Raw genomic sequence first — 20,000 nt, 5'->3', positions numbered from 1 at the left:
ATTTATATACATATACATATATATGTTATATACATATACATATATATATATTTATATACATATACATATATATATATTTATATACATATATATATATATATATGTATACATATATATATATATATATATATATATGTTTTATATACATATACATATATATATGTATATATATATATATATATATATTTATATACATATACATATATATATATTTATATACATATACATATATATATATTTATATACATATATATATATATTTATATACATATACATATATATATATTTATATACATATACATATATATATATTTATATACATATACATATATATATATTTATATACATATACATATATATATTTATATACATATACATATATATATATTTATATACATATACATATATATATATTTATATACATATACATATATATATATTTATATACATATACATATATATATATTTATATACATATACATATATATATATATTTATATACATATACATATATATATTTATATACATATATATATATATATATATCCTTCACCTTCTGGACTAGAAAGAGAAAAGCTCTGGTGCTATGGAGTGTGCTGGGTGCCTTGCTCTGCTCTTCATCATCGTGGCTTGTTCATGCTGCTAAATTTTTTGAACTTTTGTTAAATTCGAGCTACTGTAAGTAATTCCCAGTGGAAGGACTCATGGTTCCCTATGATAATTATATTATACTTATTGTTTTGGCAGTTTATTAGGCTTAAAAATAGTTTAGTTTATAACTTTTTTATTTCAAGAGCTGCCAGTAGCCCTTGTATAAAAGTTATTTATATATTTGCTGTTGCAAATTTTTCTCAATAACCCAAACTTTTTATTGTGGTTATCCTGTCTAAATGCAAAACTTTGAATATACAGGATGTGGAGGGTGACTGATGTTTACTTCCCCTTGGCTTGTCTTGCTGTGTACCACCACCAAGTTGGTCCCAGGTCCCCGCTCTCCACCCTCGGTCTGCTCATTGGGACCTGTGTCTTTTTTTATGTAGAAAGGGCAATATCAGAATCTGATTTTTGTTATTGTATATTTTCATAGCTACACTGGCACAAATCAGTGGTCTTACATATTAATATGGCTTCTATAAATTCTATGAGCCACTTTGGGTAACATACATTAGATAATATATAATAGTATATACAAAGATCTGAACTGGAATTTAAATTTTGATAGTTAAATTGCATATATAATACAAATTTACATGATGTTCTCTCAATAACAGGATGAGTGTGGAAGATTTGCACATGAGTGTCACCATTCCAACATTCCTAGTTTATAATATGAATTTCATGGATCACTGCTATAAAAGGTAATGCTATGTGACAATGAGCTTCATAGGCAAACAAGGAGGTTTGTACTCCTCTTTGGATGAAGATGTGCTATTTGTCAGAAGATATTCTAGTCCATGCCTGAGTAACACTCGTTAAAAACTGTAACATTGCCGTCATCACTTTTCTTACTCATCCCTATGTGCCCGCACTGCCACCTCTCCTTACCATAGGAAAGGTGTTTAGTGTATATGGGAAGGATGGAAGGGCTGACAGCAGTGCCATATTTATACAAGTGCTAGTCGTGTGGTGTGGAATTTCTGCTGGCAACAATCTTGCACGTAGCATAATATAACCACATGTGCCTTAAGATTAAATGGTATGGAAGTTAGGTCCAAGTATGTACAGCGAAAAACATAAGAAGTAAAGATTTCTGGTCTAGAAATCTGCATATTGATACATAATCTTACAAGGGATTAGCTGCCATGATTTAGATTTTCTTCGCTACCAGAACTTTAACATTTTTGGTTCTTCTAATGTAGTAAGATCAGAGATATTAGATATTGGGTAAAAATTAAAAATATCAATATACTATAATAATATCATATACATAGTGTTTCTTTGATGGACCTTAATGAAGAATGTGGACTGAGGAAAATACTGCACAATGTATGTACTATTTAGGTGGTTCAGCTTGCAGGAACTTGTTCTGTAACCTGTCCCCGCCAAAAAAAAAAAAAAAAAAAAAAAAAATATATATATATATATATATATATATATATATATATATATATATATATATATATATATATATATATATATATATATAATATCCAGTGTATGAAATGAGTGCCACTGGGCTGTCTTAATATATTGTTGGTTGTGAGCAAGCCATAGTCTGGCATGTGAAACAGAAATGTTAACCACATTCACCATTATTTGATTGCTCTTGAGTTTTATACGAGGATGCTTTTTTTTACTGCAGTCTTTCATCCATATTTTTAAGAACGTTGTAGAGCTGAACAGAGGAGGGATGGAGTGTTGGAGGTCAGTGGCTGAGCCCATAGCCATAAAAGAAGGATTGCTCCACGGTGGATATGGCTGGGCCGGGACCGTGTAAACTTTTGGCTGTTGAGAACACCTGCAGGGAAGAAACCACCATTAATTCAGCTAAAGTAAGTAAAGGTAAGCTGCAATACAAAAGATATCTTGTGTTACAGAAATCACACATAAATAACTTGGCCCTCGTAGAACTTTGACATTTGTCACTAATAAATTGATTGTTATTTCTGTCATTCACACGAGAAAGTTTTGAATTTCTTAAAAGACCTCTTTAAGCTTAAGGGAAACTTGGAAAAATATAATGACGATAGGCTAATCCCATTTTTGCTAGAGGTAACTTATGATTATGTTTTAACTTTCTACTGTGGTTTAACACGACGATTTTTACACGAGTCTTATTGATTGAATTGGGGTTGGTGGTATTTCAGCCTCATTTTCAGGTACAGGCAACCCCCGCTTACCGAAGGTTCACACAACGAAATATCCCTACAACGAAGGTTTCCTTTTACTACCATCTGCTCGTTTAATGAACACCAAACTCGCTTTAACAAAATTTTATCCAGGTAATTTTTTCCAAGTTTGAAATCCCTGCTGTATCACGCCAGCCGACAGGCTTTTGAATACACCAGCGCCTCTCGTGGACAAAACGCGCACCACTCACTCCCCTAGGTCAGCAGCAGTTCGTCTTCCCTCGCTCTACATGCCACCAAAACGCACTGCAATGTCGCCTAGTGTTGCTAAGAAGACCAGGAAGTCTCTTACTCTTGAAGTGAAGCTGGATATTATTCACAGGCATGAGAGAGGCGAGAAAACTAATAGCATTGCTTCACACCATGGCTTGACTCCATCTACTGTCTACTATTTTCAAGTCAGCAGACACTATTAAGAAGACTGGCGAGATCATATCTTCCTTGCAAGCTAAAAGAACCACCTGAACTTGTGACTCTGCAATGGATAAATGGAAAGCCTTGTGGAAATGTGGTACATAAGTTTTGTATGCAGTACAATGATGCGCCCTTTGTTTACATTCCACAGGTTGCCAGCTAGCATATTTCCTGCTTCACTCTCCCTCCCTTCATAAATTTAAGATCATCAACATTATAAAGTTACTTACATACATACAGTAGAATCTCGAATCTCGATCATAATTGGGACCAAAAATACTGATCGAGATTCAAAATATCAAGAAGCGAAGTTAATTTCTTATGGAGAAAAATGTAATTGGGACCAAAGCTTTGGCAACTAACCTATATTAACTACGTTAACCTTGAATCTGTGAATAATTTTTTTTGCCAATGTCACTGATTTCTTCACTTCATCCTTCTTGCATTTTAATGCCTGGGGTTTGAATGTCTGGGGGAGGCCACGGGTGACTGGTACACACTACACTCCACAAGTTGCCGCTAGGTGGGAGAGCAATCAAAACAATCGCATCACCATGTGCCATGTTTGTTTTGATACAATAAAATGAAAAATGTGGGACATAACATTCCAGTGGGTGCCCTCCCACTCAGGCATACGAGGCAACGAGGTTGTTGATGCTGCTGCCAAGATGGCCCTGACGGACCATAACATTACCCCGCTCACCCTGCCACTCTCCACCTCCAAACGCCTCATCGCCCACACCTGTCAGTCCATATGGAATGAATCTCTCACCCCTGTCTTACAAACCACCTCAATGGGCCAGTACTGCAGTGATTCTTCCCCGCAACCATGGGTTAGAAAAATGTTCCACAAGCTGGACGTCGCCCTCACGCGTCTCCGCCTTGGCCACACATGACTCACCACTCACCTCCACCGCATGAGCCTTGCCCCAGACCCGTACTGCCCTTGGTGCATCAGCATCCCTGAAACTATCAACCACTTCATGCTGGAGTGTCCATGCTTCCACTCACATCGTGTGGTGCTGCAAGAACAACTCTGTGCCTTGGGAGTAACCTCATTTGACTTGCCCACCCTGCTTTGGGCGACAGGTATCGACTTGTCACGGCAATCAGCAGTACTTCGCCTCACCTGTGCCTTCCTCAACAAGACTAACCAACTGCAATGCTTGTGAGAACACCACAGGCATCTCTCCAGGGTTCATAGGATCATAATAGATTGTAGCAGCTCTTAACAACAACAACAACAAAATGAAAAATAGTGATCGAGTTTCGTGTAATTTGATCGAGATGTGAATCGTGGGTAAAATTTTGATGGTGCAATCGAGATGCGAAATATTGAGATGAGATTGATTGAGATTCGAGATTCTACTGTACATTAGTGTACATTATAATGACTTAGTCTTAAATTAAACTGCTTAAATGTTTAACTTCATAAGTTTTACTTTCATTAAACCTTTCACTGTACTATGTATGATACACTCTTGCTTTGTTTACTCTCAATGGAAGTTCAGTCAGGGGTCAAACTTGTTATAATTGGTTCGCTTTTTTTTTTTTTTTTTTTTTTTATTTATACCATGTGGGCTTTTCATGGGAATTTATGGGCTAAAGGGGATACTTTTTAGGATACCTCCTATCTCAAAGCCCACCCGCTAGGAAACCGTTGCCCCTAGTGAGGAAGCCCAACCTACACTCGGACCGTGGACAGGATTCGAACCCGTGCGCTTGGAGACCTCTCGGATCCCAAAGCACGCATGGTTCCACTGTACCACGGCGGCCCCATTAACGAAGTTTCACTTACCGAAGGGTTTTTAGGAACGTAACCCCTTCGTTAAGCGGGGTTTGCCTGTATATTGGAAACAGTATTTCTTATGTGCATCCTCCCAGTATGAACTGTGGTTCCTGACTGAGAGTCACCAAGAGAGGATATCTGATGTATACCATCTACTACATTCATTGCTCATCTGTGTCATCATTGCCTCGCATAAATGTCTCCCAATTTATTAGCAGCTTATGACACTTGTTACTGGAGAGGCCACAAGATCACATATGGGAGTAAACTAAAGAAGTGCAATTCACACTCCACTGAAGACAAGATGCAAGACCCAGTTAAACAACCATGAACCACTCCTAGTAAGGGTGTGTTCAACTGAACAGTGTCTGCAGACAACAGTGTCTGTCAGACAAACACTGTTAACAGTTATGAATTGAAAGTAAAAAGGCGCTCTGATGTACCAGACACTGCCCATGTTATTTTAAAGTATCATAACTTCAGACACTGTCTGGTGGGACACAGGCGTGGAAGTACAGTGGTGCCTTGGAATACGAATTTAATCTGTTCAAAATTTTGTTCTTACTCCAAAGCATCAAAATACATGTATTCTTATGGAAGAAGTTATAATACATTCCAAACGACCTCTCAAGACCAAATTTTTTTTTTATTTTTCACCTAATTTCTTACTTTTTGCATACTATTACTATATATACTACTACCACTATTATGCTATAACTACAACAGATAGGAAAATAAAGCAGGAAAGTAAGCAAAATGTAATATAATGAAAATTAAACTTCTTGTGGTCAGAAACAAGCGTCACCACATCCTCATGTGACTCCATCAGGCCAGCACCACACACTCATATAAGCCAATAAGTTTTTCTTTGATATACTGCATTCATTATGGAAAATAAATCAGGGAAGTAAGCAACTTCTTCGTGGTCAGAAACAAGCATCAACACATCCTCCTTAGCCGATTCCATCAAGCCAGCACTACACACTCTTATCTAAACCAATAACGAGATAGAAATAACGATTCCAATATTGTCATGCATCATAATATGTATCTGAATTGCTTACTTATCCATGGAAATACATGTATATCTTATATCTCACCAAGAAATACATAAAAAATGATAAAGCATACTGACATAAGTGCTCTCGCCATCCTCATGCTTGGTGCCCTCACACCTACACAAACATATCCTTGTAAAAGCTGATACATGATTGGCTAAGTGTCCACTATCTTGAAAACAATGGACCAACGACAGGCCTCGATATATGACAAATAGCTTCAAGCATAAACAAACTGTGTGGCATAAAGGAGCGCGCCTTTTGAAAAGCGCCACGGTCATGCCTGACGGGCTATAAGGGTTAAGGCTTTTGATTCATGAACTGGATACTACTTTCTTCCCCTTGGATCTTCTAGAATCTTCCATATGTCTGTCTGTATGTCTCGTGACCATGTGTGCTGCTAGGCTAGGCAATGATCTTAACCCGTCCGCTGCGGCACTATTTTTCAAAACATGTACTGCCAGTGCGGCGGGTTTGAGCAATTTTTTTTTTTTATTGCGGAAATGGAATCCTTGTGGTCCAAAACCAAAGAAAAATGGGTTCTAAGTACCTGTTGTATATGTAAAGTTTTGCGCTATAAGCCAAAACGTGTCTGAGCCAGGCATTTTCTATACCCACTGTGGTGAGCGGTAAATATCAGCTGATGGGTGGGGAGTCACCCTCGTCCAAGGTCACGGACATAAACAAAGCACATCCAGTCTTCAGGGATGACCCTGTCAAAATTTGAGAGCTCGGTAACACATTGGGAATATTCTACGAATATTTTTATTTGCCGACGCATAACGTGCGTTGTCCGCAGTCTTCGGAATTTTTTTACCGATGACACCGTGTCGTCGTCCGCAGCGGACGGGTTAATAACTAAAAAAAACTTAATATCATTATCTCCGGCACTACAAAACAACTGCAAACAACACTCCTGAAATCTGAGGCAGTGTGGCAATGTGTTGACCGCGTTTGTTATTGTTCGCACTCCAAAGCAAAGTTTGTCCTCCAATGCAAAAAAAAAAACAATCTTTTTGTTCGTACTCCAAGTTGTTCGTACTCAAGAGTGTTCGTACTCCAAGGAACCACTGTATATGATATGGCCAGGTACATAATCAACAAAATTATTTGGTTACTGAATTTTCCAAGTCTGTTAGTTGGGAGGTGGTCAGTGAGGCGTTTCCTATGGTCTGATTGTCCTGTCACACCATTCTAGTGGGCCTGATGGTCTTAACCCCCTCCCAGCAGCAGGGCAGATGAGTTTACTACCAAATAAAAAATTGTCTATATATAGACTATACTGACTTTCATCCATACATCTGTACAGGCAACCCCTACTTAATGAACGGGTTACGTTCCTAAAAAAATGTTCGTTGTGCGAATTTTTAAGTGAACCAATTATAACAAGTTTGACCCCTGACTTGAACTTCCATTGAGAGTAAACAAAGCGAGAGTGCATCATAGTACAGTAAAAGGTTTAATGAAAGTAAAAATTATGAAGTTAAACATTTAAGCAGTTTAATTTAAGACTAAGTCATTATAATGTCCACTAATGTATATATGTAAGTAACTTTATAATGTTGATGATCTTAAATTCATGAAGGGAGTTATGACCTGGATGTAATTTACTAACACTTTTCTTTGTATATTTCACATACAGGCAATCCCCGCTTAACGAACGTGTTACATTCTTAAAAAAATGTTCGTTGTGCGAATTTTCGTTAAGCAAACCGATTATAAGAAGTTTGACCCCTGACTTGAACTTCCATTGAGAGTAAACAAAGCGAAAGTGCATCATAGTACAGTGAAAGGTTTAATGAAAGTAAAAATTATGAAGTTAAACATATAAATAGTTTAATTTAAGACTAAGTCATTATAATGTGCACTAATGTATGTATGTAAGTAACTTTATAATATTGAAGATCTTAAATTTATGAAGGGAGGGAGAGTGGAGTGGGAAAGACGCTAGCTGGCAACCTGTGGAATGTAAACAAAGGGCGCATCATTGTACTGCATACAAAACTTATGTACCACATTTCCACAAGGCTTTCCATTTATCCATTGCAGTCACAAGTTCAGGTGGTTCTTTTAGCTGACTTGAAAATAGTAGAAACAGTAGATGGAGTCAAGTGGTGGCGAGCATTGCTATTAGTTTTCTGGCCTCTCTTGTGTCTGTGAATAATATCCAGCTTCACTTTGAGAGTAAGAGACTTCCTGGTCTTCTTAGCAACACTAAGCGACATTGCAGGGCTAGTTGCGTGGCGTTTTGGTAGCATGCTGAACTTGAGATGATGAGCTGGTGCTGGATACTGTTATTGTTTTGAGTGAGAGCGGGTAAAAGGGTAGGGGAGTGAGTGGTGCATGTGTTGTCCATGAGAGGTACTGGTGTATTCAAAAGCCTGTCAGCTTGTGTGATACAGCGGGGCTTTCAAACTTGGAAAAAAATTCCCTGGATAAAATTTTGTTAAAGCGAGTTTGGTGTTCATTAAACAAGCAGATGGTGGTAAAAGGAAATGTTCGTTGTAGTGAAATTTCGTGTGAATCTTTGTTAAGCGGGGTTGCCTGTACTTGTTTTGTACCTGTTAATTTTTAGGTGATGTTGCTGGTGTGTGGTACAGTTCTTTCTCCTTGACATGATAGACTAAAAATAAAAGAAAGTACAAAAAAAATGCAATTTCCAACATTAGCTCATGTGTGTTGCACATCAATTAATCAGTCACGGGGGGCATACTCCGGGAGACGTGTTGCCTTGCCTATCCTATAGTGCCACAACAGATGGTCACACCTCGTCGCGAGTCTCAAATGCAGGCTCCCTTCCCATGCCAAGTAACTCCTAGCAAGAGGCATCGACTTGCTACAGCCATGAGTTCTGTGGACGTCTCCTTGGCCTCCTCCAAGCTGGGTTATCCCTTTCAGAGACGACCTGATATGCAGGATGGCACGTGCCCATATAGTCGCAGTTGGCATTGATGGACTATGATGGTAATTGGCCTCAAATCATTCTCACGGAGCAATTGCTGATTTGACACAAAGTCATACCAGTGGTACCCATGATCCTGTGAAGGCATCAAGTACCAAGGACATCAATTCGCCTCTTCAGATCGGTGTTCAGCATCCTTGTCTCACAACCATAGAGTAAGACAGGGATCACCAGCGACTTGAAGATCCAAATATATGCCCATCTGCACAGGTACTGACAATGCCAAATACTCTTGTTGAGCAAGTCCATAACACTGTAGGCCAGGCCAATCTGTTGTACAACTTCCTGGCTCAACCCACCATCGTTATGCACTACACTACCAAGGTATGTGAAATTTTCTGAGATCTCAATGTCCTTGCCACATGCATAGATGGACTGTACTGTTTCATCCAGTAAGCCTCCAAACACCTGAACTTTGGTCATAGGCCAAGAAACCTGGAGTCCCAAGGGCTACGCTTCCTCATACAGTGCCTCTAGAGCCATTACCAAAATCTCCAGTGACTCCGCAAAGATTACTGTACCATTGGCAAAACCAAGATCTGTAATCTCAGTACAGGGGATCCTCGCAATTAGACGGGGTTAGGGCAGTTTTTCATCGGTCGAATCAGTGTTTATTCAAATTGTGAAGCAATTTTTTCCATAGGATACTTAAGAATTAGGGGGGATAGGGACCAACCTCCAGCCTAGACCCCCCAAAACATTACTATAGTAGTACCATCCTAAATTAAAGGTCAGGGTGGGGTCAGGTACCTGACCGCACCTGTTTACAGTGATGCCATGTTTCCGCCAGAAGTTGTTATGACTCCTCCAACTCCTCTTTTTTCCTCCTCCCCCATCTGCCTCTCACTGCCTCCCTGCCCTTCTTCCCCCCTTCCCCCCTTCTCTCTCTCTCTCTCTCTCTCTCTCTCTCTCTCTCTCTCTCTCTCTCTCTCTCTCTCTCTCTCTCTCTCTCTCCTTCCTGGATGTTACTTTTCACGCTGTAGTATGCTAATGTTAATATTTAGACTTTATTTCCACACCACCCAATGGGGAAAAAGTCTCGGCGCGTGTTTTTTAAAGAGGGTGTGACCCGTGACACAGGTCTCATTCAGTGGGTGTTGCCGCTCAGGAGAAGTTTTAACACATTTGTATTTACTAAGAAACCAGTGTATTTCCTACTTTAATACTATAAGGTTATCTTGAATAACCATAGATAATACAGTACTTATTCACCTTACAACCCCAGTGAATTAATAAAGTACAGGAAGATTTCAAAGGAACACTGTAAAATATTCATGCCATGTTTCTTCAGCCTCATGTGAATACCTTATGGTTAATAAATTAGTTTTGCTTTAATGTATCATATTGTGTATATAAAACTTTTAGTAAGAACTGATCTTGTTTGTGATGTTCCTTACATATATCAGAAACATGGAAACGCTGTAAAAAGGTGCGGTCAGGTACCTGACCCCACCCTGACCTTTAGTTTAGGATGGTACTACTATATAACCTCTAAAAAACACTAATTTAGACTAAATCAGTACTATTAAAGGGTTCATTTATGTCTCATTTTTTTATTAAACACACTAGGGTGCTGTACAGTACATTTTTGGAAATAAAAACACTTGCATGACGCAGCAGTCTTGCAGTACTTTTTTTTTTTTTTTTTTTTTTTTTTTTATTTATACCATGTGGGCTTTTCACGGGAATTTATGGGCTAAAGGGGAGATACTATTTGGGTACCCCCTATCTCAAAGCCCACCCGCTAGGAAACCGTTGCCCCAAGTGAGGAAGCCCAACCTACACTCAGACCGTGGACAGGATTCGAACCCATGCGCTTGGAGACCCCTCGGACCCCAAAGCAGGCATGGTTCCACTGTACCACGGCGGCCCAAAACTGTCCCTGTTCTTCCAAATTGTTGATACTGTTGATCTAGGGACACCCATATGTGCTATAATGACACTGTGAGCTATACCTGCCTCACACTTTCTTATGAGCTCAAGCTTATCTTTGAAAAGTGGGAAATTGTGCTTCTTAGGGCTGGGGCTGGAAGCGGCTTTGCGCGGCATGATCGAAGCAGCGTGGAGGCAGGAGGTGGAACGGCGGAGTGTGGCCTGCCTGGATGCCAGCTGGGGCGAGAGTGGTGCAGATTAAGCGACGCACAGGGTAGTGTCGGTTTACACTTCCGCCTGGCAGGCAGGCGGCGAATTTGACCGGGTGGGTGGCGCGTGAGATATGAATGTCGAATTGGTGAGTCGGTCGAACCTTGAGGATTGGGTATTAATTAACTGAGTTCGAATTGGCAACAATTTGAACTGTGAACGGTTGAATCACGAGAATCCCCTGTATTGCCGACATGCTCCACAATGACTGGTCTACAACTCTGCCTTAGTACTCAGTCCATGCAAGCAAGTGTTGAAAAGTGATAGAGCAAGCACACATCCCTGCCTCACTCCCGTATTCACAGGAAAGAAGCTGCAAACGCCCCCTCCACATTTCACAGCATTCACAGTCCCAGAATAGAGGCCTGTTAATAGACCAATAATCTTTACAGGAATCCCACGGAGACGCAGAAAATCCCAAAGTGTCTCTCGATGCACTGAATCAACTGCCTTCTTGAGATCGACATAGGCTGCAAGCATTCCTTTTTGAAACTCACTTCGGCGCTCCATCTGTACACGAAGCGATAGGATCCGGTCAGTTGTTGACTTACTGGGCGTGAACCAAGACTGTTCAGGTCTCTGGTGTTTCAGCAGGTGACAGTGGATATGCATCAACAGCAAATAGGCAAGCACCTTGCCTGGTACGCTGAACGGTGTTATACTGCGGTAGTTGTTTGCAGTCCTGACAGTCCTCTTTCCCCTTCCAGACAGGGATGACCAATCCCTTTTTCCAGTTAGGGGGAATTGTATCTGAATGCCATACAGCAGTCAAGACAGCATGCAACCCACGCGTCATGGCCTCATCCCCCGCTTTGAGCAGCTCTGCACTGATGTTACAGATGCCAGCTGCCTTTCCACTCCTCAACTTTGCCACAACCTCTTTGACATCATCAATGGAGGATGCAGTTTCTTCAATGGGTGGATCAGCATCCAGAATCTGTAACCCTGCAGTTTGGAGCTGTCTGCTTAGAGGATCCATTGTGAACAGCTGCTCAAAGTATTCAGCCCAACAAACCATCTGCCCATCTGCGTCTGATACAAGGTGACCGTCTGCTGTTAGGATAGTGCTCACTAGAGATGTAGACTTGAAGTGGAGTTTCTTCAGGGCTTGATAGGCAGGTCAGAGGTCATTAGCATTTAAATGACATTCTACATCCTCAGCGAGACACCTCACATCCTTGTCTCTCCTCAGGAGAGCTCTTAAAAGTCCTGTACTGGTCGTGGTCCCAGCAAGTCTGGCAGCGCGACTCAATACTGTCCAGTGTCTCTACTGAGGCGAAGCCTTGGGTGCTCCCCCAATGCATTCCTTGGCAGCCTTAAGAGTTTCAAGTTTCAAGGTATCCCATAGCTCTACTTGGTCCTCAAGGGTGTCGAGCACTCCAAACCGATTGGAGATTGTCACTGCATACTCCGTGGCATATGATTTCAAGTCCTTCAGTTTCTCAAGATGAAATACAGTGGTCACATCTTGGAGGCTTTCAAGACTTGACATGAAGCTTGAGTTTAGCAATAACATGCCTGTGATCAGTCGCAAACAACTCGACACTCCGAAAAACACTGCAGTTCTGGAGGATCCTCCCAGTACTAACAAGGATTTGGTCAATCTCCTTTGCTATCCCTTCAGCATTGTTATACCAAGTCCAGCGGTGCAGCGCTGATCTCTGATACCAAGAACCTGCAATTATCAACCTTCTGGATCTTGCAAGATTCAGAAGGAAAGAGCTGTTGTTCCTGGTACCAGAGCCATGGGGACCAACACATAGCTCATAGCTGCCTCTCTCAGTGCCAGTAACAGCATTAAAGTTGCCCAAGACAGTAAATGCATCATGACAGTTGAATTTTGGCGTAGAATGTCTCCTCTTCAGTTTCACACATCTCGGTAGGAGCATATACTGCAACAACAGACATGAAGCCTAGACTATGTTTCTTCAACCTTAGTTGCATTATATGCTCATCATCCGGAGTAACCTCTACAATGGATGGCTGCAGTCTGCTGGAGATGCCTATGGCTACCCCCTTGACAAGGTGACCATTGCTCATGCTGGACCAATAGTAAGTAAAATCTTTGCTACTGGTCTTGCCATTGCCAGGCTTCCTTGTCTCAGAGAGTCCCACCATATCCACCCTCAGCCTACTGAGCTCATCCGATAGATGAGGTAGTTGGTGATCCTCTGAGAGGCTCAGGAAGTTCCAGGAGCCTACACGTAGAACCCTCCGAAGGTTTACCCCAGGAATGGTTCGATGGGCAAGTGCCATGTCTGCAACCCTGCTGGCACTCCCAAAGCTGAAAATAAGGCAAGGGGATCCTCCCATCCCTCTCAAGACACAGGGATCTTGCAAGCTTTTCCCTGCATCTGTCATACGGGTAGGTAAGTTCCTCTGGTGCCTTGGCACTCGTGGGGTCTGCACAGTTGGACACCCCAGCAAAACTGGATTGGGGTTGTGGCTAGAGGCTCGCCTGCGCCTAGAGCCTCGACTCCGATCTCTACCTCCAACTCTGGTAGTGGCTATGAACTTTTTTACAGGAAGGGGTTGCAAGCACCACCCCTATCAGCTAGGTCAGCCTTGGGCAGGGACGCTGGTATCCCTAAGGGTAAAATCCGTGGCTGCCCTCAAGAAAAGACAGAAAGGGAGGGAAAAACAGCAGAAACAGAAGAAGACTGAGCTATGGGACGTAAAGGGCATTCACTCCTCACTTGGATAGAATCCACCCATCACCATCCACTACTGACAAAGCACAGGTAGTGACCTGCCTTGAGAAGAAATGTTGTCAAGTGTTTGGTTGGGTATTTGAGATGCCGATAATGATTTATTTTATTAATTTTGTTACTTAAAAGGAATAGTCTATATTATATAGAGACCATGCTACAACATGGTAGAGAGGCACTGATCTTTATTATGCTATCCTAAGCCTGATGGGCATATACAAAAATCCACATGTAGGTGGCAGGAGCAGAACATGTGTGATTAGTAAGATGTGTGAGCTCTGGTACAAAGGCCACATAGACTTAAATACATGTGTGTTGTCAGTGCATATCAACTTCAAACACAGTCTGCCAGTCTGTGCATTGGTGAACAGAGTAGAAACTGTGGTATATAACTTCATCTGGTTTTTAATTTGGCCAACCCCCGACAATGAACTTTCAAAATTTCTATCGACACCCTATCTTTGAATTTAAGGAAAATAATTATGATAGCAAAGTAGTAGTAGTAGTGGTAGTTTTTTACATCAATGATGGTAGTAGTAGTAGTTTTTACATCAATGATGGTGGCCAAAAGGAAAAAAACAAACAAAATTAAAAACCACCATTTTACACACTGAAAAGAAAAAGAACATGGTTTATTATAATCAAATCATAATCTAGATAATAAAATTTCCAGATGGAAATCTTCAATGGTCCCTTTGACCACAGCAGTGATTAATATAAACCTCGGTAATTCATCAACCCCCAGGATATTCATTAACCACTTAGATGGTCCCATCTACCCCTGGGGGTCAATATTGACCACTTAAGAACCACTGGATTCACCGGTACAAAAGTTACACCATGAACAGAACTTATGTGATCCGTCCAGAGACGAGAAAAGATCATGTCACCAAAGACACAATGAACACTGACACTTGTATTCTACTTAATACTAGTCATTATTGCTATGGGTATGAATGTAGAGTAGAGATATGCCAAGATGGCAATAAGTCAGATTGTCCCAGCCCATGAATTTTGAAGTCACAAAGTTGTACTGCCAACACAAAGTTGCACTGCCAATTTTCCACGACTTAGATCAGGAACAGAGCTTTTTAAAAAAATTGTCGTGGCTGGAGAAGATGGGCCAGAAGGACATGGAGAAGGGAGGAGGAACTGTAGATATTTGTTTAGGCTGTGTTTAAACTAAAAAAGAGAATAAAAAATAATATTTAGCAGAGCTGCACCAAAAAAAAAAAGTCACACTGGGGGACCAAAGTTAGTCGCAAAATCATAATCTCACCAAATCTGGCTGCAAAGTCAAAGTTGCACTTGAATAAATTGAAATTGTGCCCAGCTCTGCTACTGCATGGTAGTAGAACTGCTTAGGCCATCTTGGTGACATTAGTGAGAAGATGGTATATTGTGAACATATATCTGATTAAACTCAAGTTCTTTGTATAACTCAAGTTCTTTGTATAATTATTATTATTTTTTTTTTTTAGTTATAAATTCTGCCTCAATAAAAAGCTTTTGTGATACAAAAGATAAAAAAAAGAAAAAGAAATTAGTATAGAATTAGTAAATCTACAGAGCATTGAAATAAGCACACCTTGATCTCAGTGGCTGGGGGGTATGGTGCAGGGGCAGGGCCAATAGGAGCTTCGATCCATGGCGTCAGATCTATGTGGCGAATGAGGCCACTCTTGCAAGACATTCGGGGGTTCCTGAGAGGAAGGAAAGGGATCTGGGTTTTAGTTGACACAGACAATAATATGATCATGACCTTCTTGTATTCAAATGCCAATGGAAATGTACATTATACATATCTGGAACTCTGGAGCTGTGGTGTGGTGGCAAGTGTTTGGAACACTGATTAGCCCATATATATTCTCTGGCCAAATGTGTCATGTACACACTCCTATGACTAGCTGATTTGTATGCATTAATACACAAGAAGAATGGATATAAGGTGAGTAGTAGAAGACCTATGAGGGAATACAAAAATGGCAGAAGAGATTATAATGAAAAGTAGTGAAGAAAAAGACCTGGGAGTGATTATACAAGACACCCTGACTCCAGAAAGACACATAAATGGGTTTTTTGCTTCAACATACAGGACACTAACTAACATCAGGGTGGCATTTTATTACATGGACAAGATTATAATGGAAAAGATCATAACCACTATGATAAGACCTAGACTAAAATCTGAAACAGTAGTGTACATACAAGCAGGACATCAAGAAAATAGAAAGAATCCAAAGAACTGCTACAAAGATTGTGCCAAAAATAAAGGATCTTCCCTATGAAGAAAGACTGAAGGAAATGGAATTACATCTTTGAAGGACAGATGGGAAAGAGGAGATATAATATGATGTGTAAGTTAGTAAACCATATGGAAAAGATAGACAAGATCTGGTATCACTGATGGAGGATGGAGGTAGGTGAAGAAGAGGACACTCCAAGATCATGAAGTCATTAAAAGGATGGTGGATATTTGGAATGGATTGAGTGAAGAAATAGTAGCAGCAGAAAGTGTGCACAAATTTAGGGAAAAAGTTGGATTACTGTAGATATGGAGACAGGTCACTAATGGCCTTGCTCTAACCCTGTAATATACAACTAAGTAAATACAACTAGGTACATACAAGTTAAGAGTTTTGTTTTGTGCAATCACCAGCTTTATGATCATGGTGAGACCATGTCCCATCACTACATGAATGGTGAATGTTTTACAAAAATGTGTATCCAGCAGAGAATCTCGCTAAGGATGGATAATCTACAATATTCAAGCCAAGCCTAATCAGAAATCATATTTAGCATGGTTCATAAGGATTTTTGAGTGTGGGCAAAAACCATCCAGCTCATAACACTGCCAGTTTTTTTAAATCCCAATGTAGACATTAACACTTTTACCTTCATTATTATTACCTATCAATGGGAACTGCATTTCATATTCACAAAGCAAACACTTTTACCTTCATTATTATTACCTATCAATGGGAACTGCATTTCATATTCACAAAGCAAATATTTTATCTCATTTACTGGTTTGTGCATTGAATTATGTATCAGAATAATATTGCAGCAAACCAACTTTGGTCTCAAGCATAACTTCTACTCACAGGCGGGGGTCCTGCAGCACCAAGGGGTACAGTTGGATGTTTTTCACATGGTCGCTGTTTTCACAGATGATCCTTGCAAGGCTGGCCTGTTTGATGGCTGCCAGTTGTTCTGTGGGTCATTTACTTATTCATCTATCTATATACCAACCAGGCCAATAATACCACACAGAATAGTCCAGACAAAGCACCACATACTTGTACACACATCATTCACACACTTAAGAATGGTCTCATTTTATTCATAGCAAAAGGAAAAAAAAATGAGATTATTTGACAAAAGGGCAGATCAAGGGAAATGGAAAAATAACAAATAGCAAAATAAGTGAAACAAATGTAAACCTAAGAAAGTTAGAAACAATTGGGAGAGGAGAGAGGAGAGGAGAGGGGAGAGAGAGAGAGAGAGAGCAAACCAAAAAAAAAATGTCAGTGGATATGACACAAAGCTCAGCATGCACTTTTAACTTACTGGGAGTGAAGGAGGATGGCTGGTCAGGAAGCTCATACCAGTAGCGGTCACCCTTCCTGATTCGCTGCATCTGGGTGGCAATTAGGCAGGAGAAGATAGGGCCCAGCATAGAACCTGGGAGGGGCCGTTCTGACACCCCAGCACTCCACAGGTCTATGTCTTCCACTGATCTGAGAGAGAGAGAGAGAGAGAGAGAGAGAGAATCAGTAAATTTCTTTGTCATCTTCCATAAATATTTCAAGTCTATATCATCTTCCATAAATATATCAGGTCTAATGTTGCTTCTGTAAACTTATACCACCATTGAGTTGTTGGTGGACTTACTTGTAGATCTCAGAATACATTAAAGTAGTGTAGTTGGTCATGTGGTGGGCGAGGTCATGGAAGGAAATGTGGGGATCCAGGCCACAGAATTTTCTGTTAAGGCATTGGGAAGATAAAAGCTAGTGAGTTGACAAGCATAGTGATGGGCATTGAGATTAATATCACTGATGTCTTCAAGGGATGGTGTTACCTATATACAACATGTTTTATCCTACAAGAAAACAAAACCATTAAAAACATATATAAAGAATAAGTATACTACTGGAAAACTTGACAAGAGAGGAAAGACAGGTAGCAAATCACTTCCGTGAGAGAGAGAGAGAGAGAGAGAGAGAGAGAGAGAGAGAGAGAGAGAGAGAGAGAAGGATGAATATAGATAAAAACACAAAAGAAATAAGAGGCAAGAAGAAAGTACAGTATGTGCCTTTTCTCATGTGCAAGGGAGGGAGATGAGATGTTAAAATGAATTGAATAAGAAAAGGCTTTGCTAATTGGGTAGGGAAAAAAAAAAAAAAAAACCTTCATTAGAGCTGCTACATACTTTCTAAGTCCAAAAGGATAACCTCACTCACCTAAAGGCTCCATATCCAGGGAGACCAAAGTCTCTTCCTCGTTGCAAATTGAAGGCCACTAGGTCAAGTCCAAACCGCTCGTGTGCTTCCTCAAACAGGTGATTGGTGACCTTTGCATTAACATTTGTCAGTATGTGCACAGAATATATTCAATGTACTTTTATACTGTATCTTCAAAATGTAAGTTAGTAAAGGGCAAGATTTTTTTTTTTTTCTTTTTTTTTTTTTACGGTAAGGCCTATAGCGCCTGTAGGCACACTTGAAGAGTGTATGGGAAGCGCTGTTCAGCTTCTGCCCATTAGTGGCGCAGGCAATTTTATTTATAGTGGTACCCTTATTAGGGCCCATATCACCACCCAAGCTCATCTTGAGTGTAACCACCTGGAACCTGGGTATCATGGTGATATGTAGGTAACTTTAAACCACTCGACAAATGGCAAAGTGTTTTAAGGCTGTACGTGGTGGGATTCGAACCTACGCGTGGACGTCTGCCCGATCCCACGCTCACCACCTTATCCACTATACCACCGCCTCCCTTGCTTCTCATATTTTTGTACAGAATAACCTGTTGAACAAATTCATGGATGACTAGTAGTGACAGAACAAAGGGAAAAGATAGACTGCAGTGGCAGGCCATGAGGTGTGCTGCTCATGTGGTTGTGAATTTCTGATTCTTAAGACAAACACACAAGTGCCCTAGTGATCTCAATTCATATTTTCTTTCCTTAGCAATTTTAAGTCTAGTGAGATGAAGCCTCTGAAGCAGTTTGGGGTTAGCCTTCTATCATGCTACAAAGGCTCAGGACATCTTGACATTTCTATGCATTGGTCTGTGAACACAGGGTACAGTATGAGAAAAAAAATATTAAATTACCTTCATCTGAACCCTAATTTATACTCAGGTTCTTTTTGCTGTATGCTTAGCTTGCTAATCCCTGTAAAACTGTAGAGTAAGTGACAGCCAGAGTAATGCCACAGGCACTTACTTCCTGTGTAATGCCATCATCCATGGTCTGACAAGGCTGGTTGGCCATGCCCATGATGTACTCATCCATCACACCGGGTCTGAACATGTCATATGGCTGACGAATCAAATCGTGCAGTCGTTTGGAGGCTGATGAGGGAACAGAACAGACTGGATATTAGAACTGACTTTAGTATGTGGATTTAGCTTCAAACCTCATAACATAATGAATGTTTATTCTGACATAAAGCTAAAAATGATATTGAATTCCTTCAAAATAAAGATAAGGTATTTCCTTAATCTTACCTATGTACTTGTGAGAAGGACTCCAGCGTTCCACAGAAGATGGTAGGAGAGAATGACCAAAACGGAATGCAGCAGCAGAGAAAGAGGCTGATATGCCAGGGTTCACCTTAGGGTCATAGCCTTTCCAGTATCCCTGCAGAATGCAAGTGTCAGCTGATTGAGGAGCAGGCTTGGAGTAAAAACATCAGTGAAGCAATAAGGATAGGACTTAATTAGTTTGACCATGAATGGGGAAAAATGACTATTAGGTACATTTGATATTTTGATGTAAAGTAATGTCACCATGAAATATGAGGCAAATGTTGAAAGAGTGGTAAGTGGAAGGGAAGGTCCTTGATCACC

General features: G+C 40.4%; 1 protein-coding gene across 1 annotated transcript in view; it reads right to left on the bottom strand.

Moving 5' to 3' along the window:
- Positions 1-2,132: 2,132 nt before the first annotated feature.
- LOC123520791 (peroxidasin homolog) overlaps positions 2,133-20,000 on the bottom strand; it is a 54,025-nt gene continuing 36,157 nt past the window's right edge. The window contains exons 9-16 of the mRNA XM_045283387.1: positions 19,659-19,827; positions 19,375-19,502; positions 18,389-18,498; positions 17,817-17,909; positions 17,493-17,662; positions 17,027-17,135; positions 15,511-15,625; positions 2,133-2,458 (exon numbers count right to left, since the gene is read on the bottom strand). Coding sequence (XP_045139322.1) covers positions 2,366-2,458; positions 15,511-15,625; positions 17,027-17,135; positions 17,493-17,662; positions 17,817-17,909; positions 18,389-18,498; positions 19,375-19,502; positions 19,659-19,827 — 987 coding nt within the window. The 3' untranslated portion in view covers positions 2,133-2,365. The remainder of the gene's footprint in view (positions 2,459-15,510; positions 15,626-17,026; positions 17,136-17,492; positions 17,663-17,816; positions 17,910-18,388; positions 18,499-19,374; positions 19,503-19,658; positions 19,828-20,000) is intronic.

Source organism: Portunus trituberculatus, chromosome 47, assembly GCF_017591435.1.
Source record: "Portunus trituberculatus isolate SZX2019 chromosome 47, ASM1759143v1, whole genome shotgun sequence".
In the NCBI taxonomy this organism is placed as follows: Eukaryota; Metazoa; Arthropoda; class Malacostraca; order Decapoda; family Portunidae; genus Portunus; species Portunus trituberculatus.
The sequence above is the reverse complement of the archived record's forward strand: the minus strand, read 5'-3'. Positions and strand labels throughout refer to the sequence as shown.